The 13424-nt window shown below is 27.4% G+C and overlaps 1 protein-coding gene across 1 annotated transcript in view; it reads left to right on the top strand.

Annotated features, from left to right (window-relative positions):
- The first annotated feature begins 314 nt into the window (after positions 1–314).
- LOC129967104 (guanine nucleotide-binding protein subunit beta-2-like) overlaps positions 315–13424 on the top strand; it is a 73664-nt gene continuing 60554 nt past the window's right edge. The window contains exon 1 of the mRNA XM_056081776.1: positions 315–400. Coding sequence (XP_055937751.1) covers positions 395–400 — 6 coding nt within the window. The 5' untranslated portion in view covers positions 315–394. The remainder of the gene's footprint in view (positions 401–13424) is intronic.

The following is a 13424-nucleotide window of genomic DNA, read 5'->3' as shown; positions in this document are numbered from 1 at the left end:
AATATTCTGTTCATACTTAAAGGCTCATTATCTCCAAACTGTATTAATTTTTACTTTAGAAGAATGTTGATTGTTTTAATCTATTTTGAAATAAATACGTTGCAAAAAAATTAATTTCAAAACTTCCTTTCATATGTAGGAACTCGAACATTGAAATTCACCGATTAAATGAACAGAAAGAAACCTTACAAGTACACGGTTTAAGGCTGATATAATGCACAACATGATTTTTCTCTGTTCTTTAATTTGGATTAAGGTCAAAATTTAAATGTTTGGCTTCTTGAGTCTTAGTAGGTACTTGTCAGGTTTCCCTACGATAAGTTCAAACAGAAACCATTTCGTCATCATTTTAACCGAATTTTGGGAAGTAAGGTGCAGGTAACACAGTCAAGCCATGAAGGTAAGAAATTTGCAAGCTTATATGTTATTTACCATTTCCCCTGCGGAAATTGTAGTTCTTGACTTTGTTTCTAATGTGAATACTAAAAAAAATCAGATTAATCTTCCATATCAATTTATTTTGATACTAATGATTTAAACAATACCTTCTGTTGCAAATATTAAATAAATAAATGAATAAAATTTTGAGCTAAAGCAAAATCTATTTTTATTTAGATGATTTCTATAATATATTATTTTTTTGCCAGTTCAGACGTATAAGAAAATATTTTCCATGTGAGAAAAATATCTTTATTGTTATATAACATGTACTTTGCACAATGAATACAATAGTATTATGAAGCTAAACCAATTAAAAAGGAGATATTTTTAACAGTGGCAGACGATTTTATCACGTTGCTATAGCAACCATAATAAATTATTTTAATTTTAAATAATCGTTTGGCACCATTTATTTGCCATATGCTCATTCTTTCATTCATTAAGATGAGTGAGCACTAAATAGCTAGTGTAATTACATAGCGAATAATCATTAAATTTTCGATGATTAATATTTCAAGTCTGTTGAAATTTAGCCCAGATAAACTGTGAAATTTAGTAATGACACCCTATCGATATTTCAAGTGTGCAATGTCACGTTTATATTTAATCCATCCAGGTAAAATATCTCAACAATCCAGGTAAATTCTTCATAATTCTATTTGCAATTTTATTTATTAATATATTTATTAATATTATAATAAAATTTCTTTAGTACTCGTTGAAATAATCGCTCTAAAATGACATGATATTGAATTTTGTTTCAAAGCATTCGATAGTTTACTTTTATTATACAAGATTTTGGTACAGATCCACTTTTTAATGAAATTCTACATTTATTTTAGTGTACATTATTTTTATGCTTATACTATAAAACAGTAATAATAGAATTGAGATAATTACAAAATTTTTAAAATTTCAACTTTTTATAAAAGACCGAATAACAAGCAATGATATTTTTATAACCCTTTTAGTACCATAATTTTTCTTGAATAACTAAGTCTATATAATTTTTTCTTCGTTGAATTCTAATTATAGAACATATAGCAAAACGTAATAATCATTATTGAATATATATCAAACTTTGGATCATTTTTTACATAAGAAAGAAATTGAAATGGATAATTGTATTGCAATAGACCATCTTAGCTTTTCCATTTCTTTTAAGGAAGTTTGTAAGAAAATGATCAAATTTTGATTTTGATACGCATAAGCTCTATTCGACTGTCGTGGCAGTTGATTTTGGTTTCTAATAATAACATTGCAAATGGTATCTACATTCATAAAAATCTATCTACCTAAAATTTCAAACAATGCAATGTCCACATTATAATTTTTTTAAAAAAATCATTAAAATTAACAGAAATGAATTAAGAACAAATCAACACGGTGATGTACTATATTATGCACTTGAAATAAAACACAATAAAAAGAACGGAAAGCGGACAGTTACTCTTAGTTTGTGTTATTTCTTATAAGAATATTAATTTTTTCGTAAGTTTTGTTGTTTTTAAACTAATAATAATAATTATAAAATTATATGTTAAGTATGAAGTGATTTATGTAAGACGAATCTTTTCATCGTGAACCTTCAGAATATTTTGTTTATTCTGACGATCGCTACTAAGTCATTTTTAAAGAAAAACCATCAATCTGTTTACGAAAGTGGATTTTTTTTTTCTGATTCTTAAAACTTCTACATATTTATGAAATAAAGAGTTTCGAATTACAAAAATTTCGAATGTCGAATTTACGATGCGGTTACCTGTTGGTTCAAGAGGAATACAAATAGGTTAATGACAAACCGCTAAAATGTTTGCTGTTTGCTTTTCTTTGCTGAATAGGTTGTCGAAAATATGGCAAGCAAAGTTTCATTTGTTCTTTTAAAAATAGATTTTTCCTAGGAAAAACAGATGTAATACTAAAACATATATGTTGCTAATTCTGTTTATCTGCCATAATCATCAGGACTACTTGACTTCAATTTTCACGTGCACTTACAGAATACGGCATATTTTGTGTTATCTTTGTAGTGTGGTGAGAAAAACTGAATCTACATTTTATTTATTTTTATTTTTTTCCCTATTGGCCAAATGAGTTTTGACTTTTTTTTTTCTTTTTTTTTTTTCTGCATATATACGATCCGAATACCAGAACCTCTCACTAATTCTAATTTGTCTTGTGTTTTGGAGTTATCGCTTTCATTAACAATAAAAAAGTGTAACGTTTTATTTAATTTGCTAAAAATTCGGTACCGAATTACAATTTAAATAGTAAGACTATAGGTGAAATTTGGCATGCTTTTTTAAAAAAAAATTATATTATTCATATGTATCTGAAAAAACAGATTTTGTTTTGACGAGTTCAAATATGATGTAAAGATTTATTTGGAATAGAGACTGTAAACCAAATTACATCCTTCTAGTAGGCTGGATTTTTTAATTTTTGCGTGCACAGACATACAAGCAAAATTTCTTAAAGCGAAGGGATTAAAAAGTAGATATTCTTCAAAATATAGAAGTCTAATTTTTTGATGAATGCAGTATTTTATTTTCATTTCCAACAATTTTTTTAAAAATTCAATTCAAAACCCCCAAATTGGTATAATGGCCCATAATGAAATAAGTTAAGGCTTTAAAAGTCGTCGTAATTTCTTTTCAAAGATACCTTATGATACAGATATTTTTCTGCTGCTTATATCTGTAATTTGTGGTGAATAGCTATCCAATGGAATATCATTTTGAGACTATCGTTATTCTTTACGATATCATCATTCCAGTGAATGCTGAAGAAAGTACACTATAATGTAAAGAGGATAAATGGCCCTGATGCACGGCATTGCCTCCCTTCGTCAATATTTGTTGTTAGAAATTTTGAGCAAATACAAAAAACGTTTTATCATTGCTATGATTATATAATCTTATTATTTGACAAATATCAGTTTAGTTAGCACTCAAAATATTTGTTCATCAGTTACATTTTATAAAAATAATGGACTTCATTAAATGTCCCGAAACATTACCTTTAATTTGACATTTAAATATATGCTTTTAATAATTTTGAGGTATTTTGATTAAAATTAATACTGGATGTTTTGAAATTTCTTTGGATATTGAAATTAAAAAAATACGAGAAAATGAATTAGTTAATTTGATATTTTACGTATGATAAATATATTTTTAATGTATATAACGTAATGTCTACGAAAAAGGGAAGAATTTAAAATTTCAAGGATGAAATATTCTGCTAACGAGTGACTGAAGTTTGACTAAGTCTGGTGAAAGAAGTAATACAAGCCTAAATAAATTTTCACTCCATTTTTGAATTTAAGAAACTTTTGGCTATTTAATTTATAATTATTTTTAGTGTCAAGTTATAAGCGCTTGAAATGAAACTAACCTTGAAAACAAATTTTAAAAGTCGATTTCCATGACTAATAGAGGTCTTTGAAGTGAAATACATATTTACTTTCAGAATAGAAGGAGTTTCGAGATTTTCACAACCGGAATTCCAGTCGATACTCCAACGCAACAACGCACTTGCAACATCACGAATTGTTCTTTTGAATGGCCAGAACACACGTGACAAGTTCTGCATTTGACTTCAAAAAACAAAACCGAAACTCTTGTATCTTGGATAATATGTTTACAAAGTGTTCTACAGCGCGAAACAAGGGAATAAAGAGATAGAAGAGTAAAAAGAAAATGACGAGTTCGAGAGAAAGAAAAGAGGCCAGTTCCAATGAGCAGAACTCTATTTGCTTCCGAACATCTTCGATGATTTAACAAGATTTGACCCATATTTCTCTGGCGAACAATAAGATATTAACTCCGTTGAAAAATCACTCCTTAGATATGGCCTTTCTTGTAGATTCAATCTCAATTTAATTCCTAGACAATAAGGTAGAATACAAAGGAATAAAAACTTTGTATTATTATAGCTCAAGAGAGAGCTCAGAAAGTAAAAGCTTCGTTCTTTTGTTCATCTTTTTTGAGGTGTAAAAGGAAAGTCTTTCTAATTCTCTTCTCAGTATTAATAAGTGGAACGGAAAAGTTTCTTCTGTAATTAATATTGAGCTAAATATATATATATATAATTGAGTTGTCGGGATGCATGCCTTTCATTTTGAGTTTTACAATTAAAACAATATTTTAAAAACTTTTCTCCAAAGCAAATATCTTTATTCTGTATGAAATCGTTGTTAAAATAATAATAATATTTTCATTTTTCTGTGTTTTATAAAATTTGAAATGCATGTACTGAATTATTAATATTAATATGGTGGATTTCCGGTTAAATAACTGTCAAACATCATAAAATTTGGGTTAAAATTGCAGACTAATTTAGAAACAGCGGGAGTTGTCTCGGCGAAACTTTCACTCGTGCTCTCTAATAAACGGGATATCCCCCAACCCCCGGAAAAATGTGTGAACCTTTGGCTTGGTAAGAGAACGCCTTACACTGGATTGGTGTACAATAGTAATTAAATTTTAATCTTTGGCTTGAATTTATCATTTTTACTGAATTTTTTGTATGATACTTGGCAAGTTTTTTTGGCGATTAATCCCTGAAATGCTGTTAATAGTAACCGAAAATCGAATTTGTGCAATTGAGGCAATTTTTCTAACCGATTGAAGCAAAAATTTGACTCAGAGCTACGATTGTAATCACAAAATCACACACAAAATTTGATGCATTTAAATCACTCAATATAATACTTTTTTTTATGAAAATAAATGAAATTCTTAAAGTAAATTCCTCTTACTTTAAAGATTTTTTTTTGCAATTTAAATTATTAATAAAGGATATACAATAAGTATTTTTAGCATGTAATTTATATTTCATCAGAATTCTACCAAAAAATTAATTAAATTACTTGAATTCTAGTTCAAAGCACAATACCTCATACATTTTGAAGAAGAATAATTATTTTGTGTTTGTGTATGTACAATAGCATTTCAAAAGTTTATAATTTATTATTCTAGACAAACACTTCGTGACTTCATCTAAATAAATTTAAAATTGTGAAATCACGAAATGGAACACCTGTTATAAAGCAAGGGCATCGCTGAAGACGAAATACTCATCAAAGTTTAATACATTATAGAAATAGGAATTGAGGAACGTTTTATGAATCAAATTTAAATAAGAGGTATCAATTTAATGAAGTTTAAACCATCAAACATGATTTTTAGATATATTAAAGCTGGCGAATTTGATGAGAAAAATATCTCAAATTTAAAAATGAAAGCTTAAGAAATACAATAAAGATTATTTTTGGTTTTTATTTACATGTTTTTAGCCTTCATTTTGGTGAAAAATAGTTCACTGATTATCAATTTTTAAAACAGTTTCGTTTGAGTATCATGAAGAAAATTAAAGATGTTTCAAAAATCATTCATTGAGACATCATAGCTTGTTCAACACACACTTAATGTTTAAGACTTGATACATCTACATTTTATTCTTTTTTCTATATATGTTATTCTATTTATCTATATAGTATTCTATTCTTTAATTTTTAAATTTTTTCTCTTAAGTGCAGCAGTGTTGATGTGCACACACAAAAAATATCTTTTTAATATCATCTCAATGCACGTGTGCATAAATGTATTGTAGTAACCAAAACAATGAGAATTATTGTTGTAAAATATGCCTGAAAATAATTTAAAAATTTATGGGAAAAAATTCGAGTGAAAGCTAAATTGGCATCATTGAAGAGTTTATTGTTTTTTTAATTTTAAAACGACGTAAAATACCTTTATGAAATAATGTGACCTGAAATTATTGAGGAAAAACACTTAAAAATATTTATTAATTTTCAATTAAAAACTAATTAAATTTTTAATACTTTTATCTGTGTACACTATTCTTCATGAAGTAACTACGTGCAATTTTATTAATCTAGACCCAATAATTTGCTTTGTAGAGTGTTGTGAGTGAATTTTGCAGCATATGTATCACATAATGCAATTTACAGATGGTAAGTTGGCCTATAAACATTATCATGATGGAATTCCTTGCTCTGTAATAAGAAAAATAGTTATTGAATTTTTTTTTATTTGCTCAAACCCACAAGACTGCATTCAATTTTTTTATGAATTTATATTTCGAAGATTGTATTTTAAGGACTTTTATGGTTTTACATTTCAAAGATTGTATATTAAGATTAATATATCAAAGAATGAGCAATAAGTTCTTTTCAGATCGTATATTACAAGCTTAAAAATGTCATAAGCGAGGTTTTAGAATTTTATTGCAAATAAACATTTCATTTGTTCAATATATAATTTGGTACATGAATTATCTTTTGGACAGACCAAATAAATCTGTAACCTTAGCTCGAGTTATTAGGATTGCATAATACTGTATGATTTTTTTAAAAAATATTTTCCTTGCCAAACTAGCGTGTATTGTTTGGTTCAAAATTTATTGTGGTGCTTATAAAAGTTAAAAACACAAGGCTGACACGAATTCCAATAAAGTCTCAACTTTTTAATCTGTAAAGACCAATTAAATAAATAAAATATAGTATTATTTTTCAAATATTAACAATAGACTTACTTGTAAATTATTTTGGATGCGATTTATTACTGGATGCTAATATTGTTAAATAAGGTGTCTTTCAAATATGTATATATATAAATATATAAACTACTTTAAAAATGGAAAGTTTTGCTAATACATTGGAATAATATATCGGAATGCGATTTAATTCTGTATTTATGTATTTTATTTACATAAATATTCTATTTTATTTTTACATTTCTATTTACATTTCTTTTATATCGAACCTTAATTATAAGTTTTACATTTATGAATACACTAGCCGCCTTTGGCGACCAGCCGGTTCGCCAATCTTAATATTCGTTAAAATTTTAATAATTAAATATTTTATGCAATTCCAACTTTAATAGATTCTTCAGCAAAATATTTTAAAACTTCAAATTTTGATAGTCATATAATTCACTCATAATATTATAAAGGCCTTCAGTCATAACGTGATATGTATCTCTCTCATTTTCTGTTACCCCTCGTAGAATTTATGCTTTAAATTAAAGTGTAAAGGATTAATCTGCAATTAATATAATAATATTTTTTTACTGAAACAAAGCATTTTTTTTAATAATATGATTACTGATAATAGAGTCACTGAGCGTTTAAACTTTATGGGCACTAAAGAATATCTTTCTTAATTTATGTAATATCTCAAGAATTTGTCAACAAAATTTTCTCAGATTCATCATGAATGGATCGATTCATTAACAATGTTTCATTTTAAATGCATCAAACACTAAGAAAATAAAATGAATCGTTTAAAATAATCGGTCGAAAGCAGGTTTAAAAAACTACTTAAAAAACGATGTACTTAAAACTATAAGCATATATAAAAAATATACATAACTAACATAAATACAATTTAATTACAAAAGCATGCAACTAACCTAAAAATAATTTAAATCATTGAAAACAGGTTAAAAAAAACTACTTAAAAAACGATGTACTTAAAACTATAAGCATATACAAAAAATATATAACTAACATAAATACAATTTACTTACAAAAGCATACAACTAACCTAAAAGTAATTTAAATCGTCCGTTGATAATGGTTGCCATGCCAACAATCAGAACACAGTGCGCATGCGTGAATTTTCTTCGCCTTTTACAGTAACGCAAATGCGGGAATTTTTCTACGCCAGTTGGGGTAACGCTATGCAGATTAGACATTTTTAATTTCCTTTATTCTGTGTTATTTTAATTCAAAAGTACTTCCGAATGAATCTGAAACATGGATTAATTAACAATGTTTAATTTTAAATGCATAAAACATTAAGAAAATAAACAGAATCGTTTGAAATAATCCTCCGAAAAATCTTAACCCTAGCCTCATTACTGTTGGGAGAAAAAAAGAACTAAAGCCTAAATCATTTGGCTTTGGGGAAAATGAAAGATTATTTTGGCGGAAAAGTTGGCGGTGGGGAAAATGGAAGATTTTTTGGCGGGAAAGTTAGTTTTTAATTAATAATTAAAATTTCAAAAAAAGGGACCCCAGGTGCACATTCCCGACCTCTAAGGTAGACATGTACCAAATTTGGTAGCTTTATGTCAAATGACCTGGCCTGTAGAGCGCCAACACACACACACACATTGAGCTTTATTATAAGTATAGATTAAGCTTAATTTATCAATTTAAGGAAATAAATAACAAGTAATTTTTCAGTTTATAATAATTATTGAACAATAATTTACATTATTTTATCAAATATTTTTTTCTTATTCTGTAAAAATGATTTCTTTCTCTAACTGCTATAGTTTCTGAATTGAGTTTGATAAATATGATAGCTAGCTTTCTAACAAACCGAAGGTGGATTTTGTATAGGTATAAAGATTAAACATCCATTTAATAAGTGCATTTCAATTAGATTGTAACAAGGAAGAGAAATTTTAAAACAGATCAGTGACATTTGACCTTTAATTAAACTTTTCAGTTATTTATAGAATTTGATATGTCAAAACCTTATATAGAGAGAGACACACTGTCAAATTTATTTGACTAAAAAAAATTACTTCTGTAGTTTCTATGTTCTGCTTGTTTACTGTCATTACATTTTCCCAAGGCGTATTAAATTAATATTGAAAGAAATATAAATTCAAGTACTTTTCTAATTCAAGTCACTTCACTTTCGATAATACACATCAATTTTACTTTGTTAATTTAATTTTGGAATTTATTGCTCATTATCTAGAGCAAAGATGTAAAATAACCTGCAATTAGATGTTAGATGACACCAACGTCACTATGATATTGCATGAATTGATTCCATTAATCTAATATTACCAAACTTAATGTGGCCAAGCATTTTGTCTTAATGAAATAATCAAAAGTTGCAATTATAAGTTTCTGTTTTGATTCATATTAGGTTGAAATATTATTTTTAGCAGTATATTTATCTGAAGAAAGGATAACACGGTTAAAGCTGTAAGTATCTAAGACAATGCAAGAACCTGATTTTAGTTTTAGCTACGGAAGTTTGTCATATCACTTTCACAACTATCAATGTCTTCACCTGTGACAATGTGATTACAAATATAAACAATTTTGCGAGTGAATAAGACATTTGAATGCGTGTAGATTTGCCCATTACACGATATGGCGATATATAGTCAAGTAATGTGTTGTCCAGATTAGGTGGACGATATGAGCGTGACAATATGAAGTTAATGATGCAACTATGCCTATTTCATATCTTCAATGTCATCGCGTCTACTACAATTCAATTGTTTGTTGATAAGCAAAGAAAGGAAGGCACAATTTTTCTTGATTTTTTGAAAAGTCAATAGTTATATGTCAAAAGCAAGATAATATAAAAATATGATATGTATCATATATGTAAAAAGATACTATGAAATTTCTTATTGCAAAAAAGTATAGATTAAATATTGCTTTAAATCATGTATTTATTACGATTGAGCGCTTGTATAAAGAAATATTATAAGTTTAGGCTCTTTAAATTACAATTTTCATTCTTATTTTTAAAAAATCAGCCAAATTTATATGACTATTATTTTAAATCACCTTGTCTGTTGGATAAATTTCATTTAAATATCAGCTTTAAATATTATAGCGGGTGGTCTAATAAGTTTGTACAACTGCCTTCATCCTTAGTGTTATTTTAAAATATTAATTTTTCTTCTTTTTATCTTATTTAGTTATTTTTTTCTTTCTGAGAGTTTGAAAAACAACGGAAATGTAAACAATAATAATAATAATAACGAAGAAACAATCCAGGAAATAAGTAAGTAAATAAGAGATACTCAGACCTGGAACTACATGCCAAACCAACACCTCTCAAACTGCCACAAAAGCATCAGCATTCGCTAACCACTCATCGCTATGTAACAGACCGAAAATAAAAAAGCTCATTTTCTCACTTTTAATTTATCTGTGAAAAAGTTTGCAGCTTAAATATAGAGCTCGACCATCCTTGTATCAAAACTAAAATCGCTCTTGTTTTTTTTCTCGTTTTTTCTTGTTATTGGTGTATGATTTAGGATTTGCTTTCATATTTTCCTTTCAATAAGGTATCTTTTTCAATAAATGTTTTTTTTTCTTTTGTGAAAAATCACACAATGAAATAAGATACATAGATAATATTCTTAAATACTTTTCATATGGTTAGAATGTGAAGTTTCGGACTACTCAGAGGTAAAATTGTTGTTTTTTAGTTATATTTCATTTCTGCTCTTTTGAGCAGTTATTTTTTATGCTGCAGTGCTCTTTTTTTGAGTTAACGAACTGCCAATTAATGTTTCTCATATTTGTACACCAATTTTCTTTGGTGGGCAGTTTAATAGCCAAGAATATTGCTTGCATTTAACATCAATTAAATCTGTTTTGTTTTATCTTGGAGTGCATGAAAAGTTTTCAAGATATAAATTCTCAACGATCTTCTGATCTACTCAGTAATATGTTTTCATACTTCAAATTATGACATTTAATTTGAATTTAATTCAAAGAATGAAATGTACGAAGAACGAGAAAGTACGAGAAAATATTGCGTTATCGTTAAAAGTCTTTGTTCGCATATCGTACAAAAAAAAATCGAACTCGAGATCTTGACAAATGTCTAAAAACACATTTTTGGCATTATGTCTGTCTGTATCTGAATAAAATAACTCAAAAACACTTTGAATTAAACAAATGAAATCTAGTATATTCCTTTTACACCAAATTTGTTTATTTCTATCAAACCTTAAACAAAATCCATTCTGAGGAACTGTGCCTGTCTAGATAGTCAAATACAAATAAACTTTATAAGAGAGTTTGATGGATAAGATTTGATTTAACATTTAGATACCTTTCAAATTTGGAACCAAATCCCTCAAGGGTTTTCTGTCGGTCTGTATTTTCACAAGCATGTACATGCGATGGCTCAAAAGTGTAATGATTTAAATGTATCAAATTTTATATGTGATATTGTGACTACAATTGTATTCCAAAATTTGATCTCATTCGGTTGGAAAAAACGAGTCAGAAGCACGAATTTGATTTGCGGGAATTACTAACCATATGCCAATAATTAATCGCGAAGAATCACATGAAAGATTCAGTAAAAATGCTGAAGTTACGCCAAAGATTAATATTTCGTAACAATTGTAAGCCAATCCCATGCAAGACATGCATCGAAGTGAGAGGAGTAACACTATTATGAGAAAGTTTTAGGAAGACTGTCCAGCTGTTGTTTTTTTTTAAATTTCGTAATTAAAGGCAATACGTCAAAATTTAAATTAAAGTAATTTAAAGATACTTTTGAATTTTAAGATGATATAAAATGCATTCTTGTACAATAATATTTTCTTATTTAATGTTATGGATGATGATGATCTATGAAAAAACGTTATTGTACTCAAATTTTAATAAATAAGAAATTTTTATTAAAATTTCGAAAAAAAACCTACAAGTTACTCCGTATATGCACTTTTCAAAGCTTATTTATACTTATTTGGTAATTTTAAATCCATAGACATGTTCTATAGAAATCCAAGACCGCTAACAAATACATTGATTGGATTCTATTATTATTAGAGATTTTGACTGTAGGTATTTCAATGCATTGACACTCTTTTTTTTTTTTTCGCAAAAATTCTGATTTTAAATAAGAATTAAAAAAACGAATTGATATAAATTGTTCTTGCAAATAAATATCTCTTCTTAGGAATCATCTACTGAGTATAATCGTAGATAATAATTTTTTATAGATTATTATTTCAGAATTTTTTTACATCACATGTAAATCAATCATGATAAAGCATAAAAGAAGATTTTACAAAACATCTTCAAAAATGTTTATTTAATAAAAATGTTACGTTGAGTGGAAAACAATAGGAGAAATAATACGATTTCAATCAAAATCCATTGCAAATAATTAATTAGACGATAGAAAGATAATTCTTTAAACCATAGTGGGGGGATATTCACATTTTTCGATGCAAAATTTACTGTTTAGTGTTCGGTGCAAATTTACTGTTGTTTTTTGTTTGAAATTTATTCAAATTACTTCAGGTACTTCTATGTTCTTTTAGAGTAAATTTCTTATCTTTGACAGCTCATAACAAAAGCAAGGAAAAAACGTGATTTCCCTCCTGAGGTGAAATATGAAGGTCAATCAGTTTCATCTCTGGGAAACGCCAAAAATTGACTTGGGCCGCGTACGAGGTCATCATATGTATAAAAAGAAGGTGTCCCAAATTCCTTTGGAGTAAAAAAGTAGCAAATGGTAATTCTTTGTAAACTCTCGCTTATATAATAACCTAATCAAATGGGAGTTAAATACTTATTATTGTATGAAAATAAGTATTTTACAAGTGCATAAGATAAATGATTTATTTCTTTTTTCGATGAATATGGTAACTTTTTATGTAAATTTTCTAAACAATCCAACATTTTTTCGTAAGTAAAAGAATAAGCATATATCAGTTCTTTTAAGGTGAAAAATAAAAAATAAAAAATACTTTTTTTGCAATTAGTTTTGAAAGAATAATCGTTCTAGATATTTACAGATTTTATAAACTTAAATGTTCTTGGATATCATAACCGTGTTATGTTCAGCCAGCAGATAAACATGTTATATGAACTACAACAAAATCAGGAAAGCATCCAAGATCGGAAATGTTGAAAAAAAAATTTCGTAATCAGTGTAAGCCGAACTTACACTGATGGTTTTGGTTTTAATCAGATAAATTATATTAAAAATATCTATCTATAGATATATAAACTGCTAACACAAATATCGTTTATTACATTTTGTCGAATGGCAATAGTCAAATGTAAATAAATCACTGTACTAATGTTACAGACTACTTCACTGAGCATTTTTGCAGCAGCACTTAATTCAACCCTTTGCTAATTAGTGAAGCTATAAAATATTATCAGAAATACTCTGGATAGGATTTGCCAGAAACTATATTCAAGAAAAAGTGAAA

Source organism: Argiope bruennichi, chromosome 4 (assembly GCF_947563725.1).
Source record: "Argiope bruennichi chromosome 4, qqArgBrue1.1, whole genome shotgun sequence".
NCBI classification, from domain to species: domain Eukaryota; kingdom Metazoa; phylum Arthropoda; class Arachnida; order Araneae; family Araneidae; genus Argiope; species Argiope bruennichi.
Note: the sequence above shows the minus strand (reverse complement) of the source record. Positions and strands in the feature narration are given on the sequence as shown.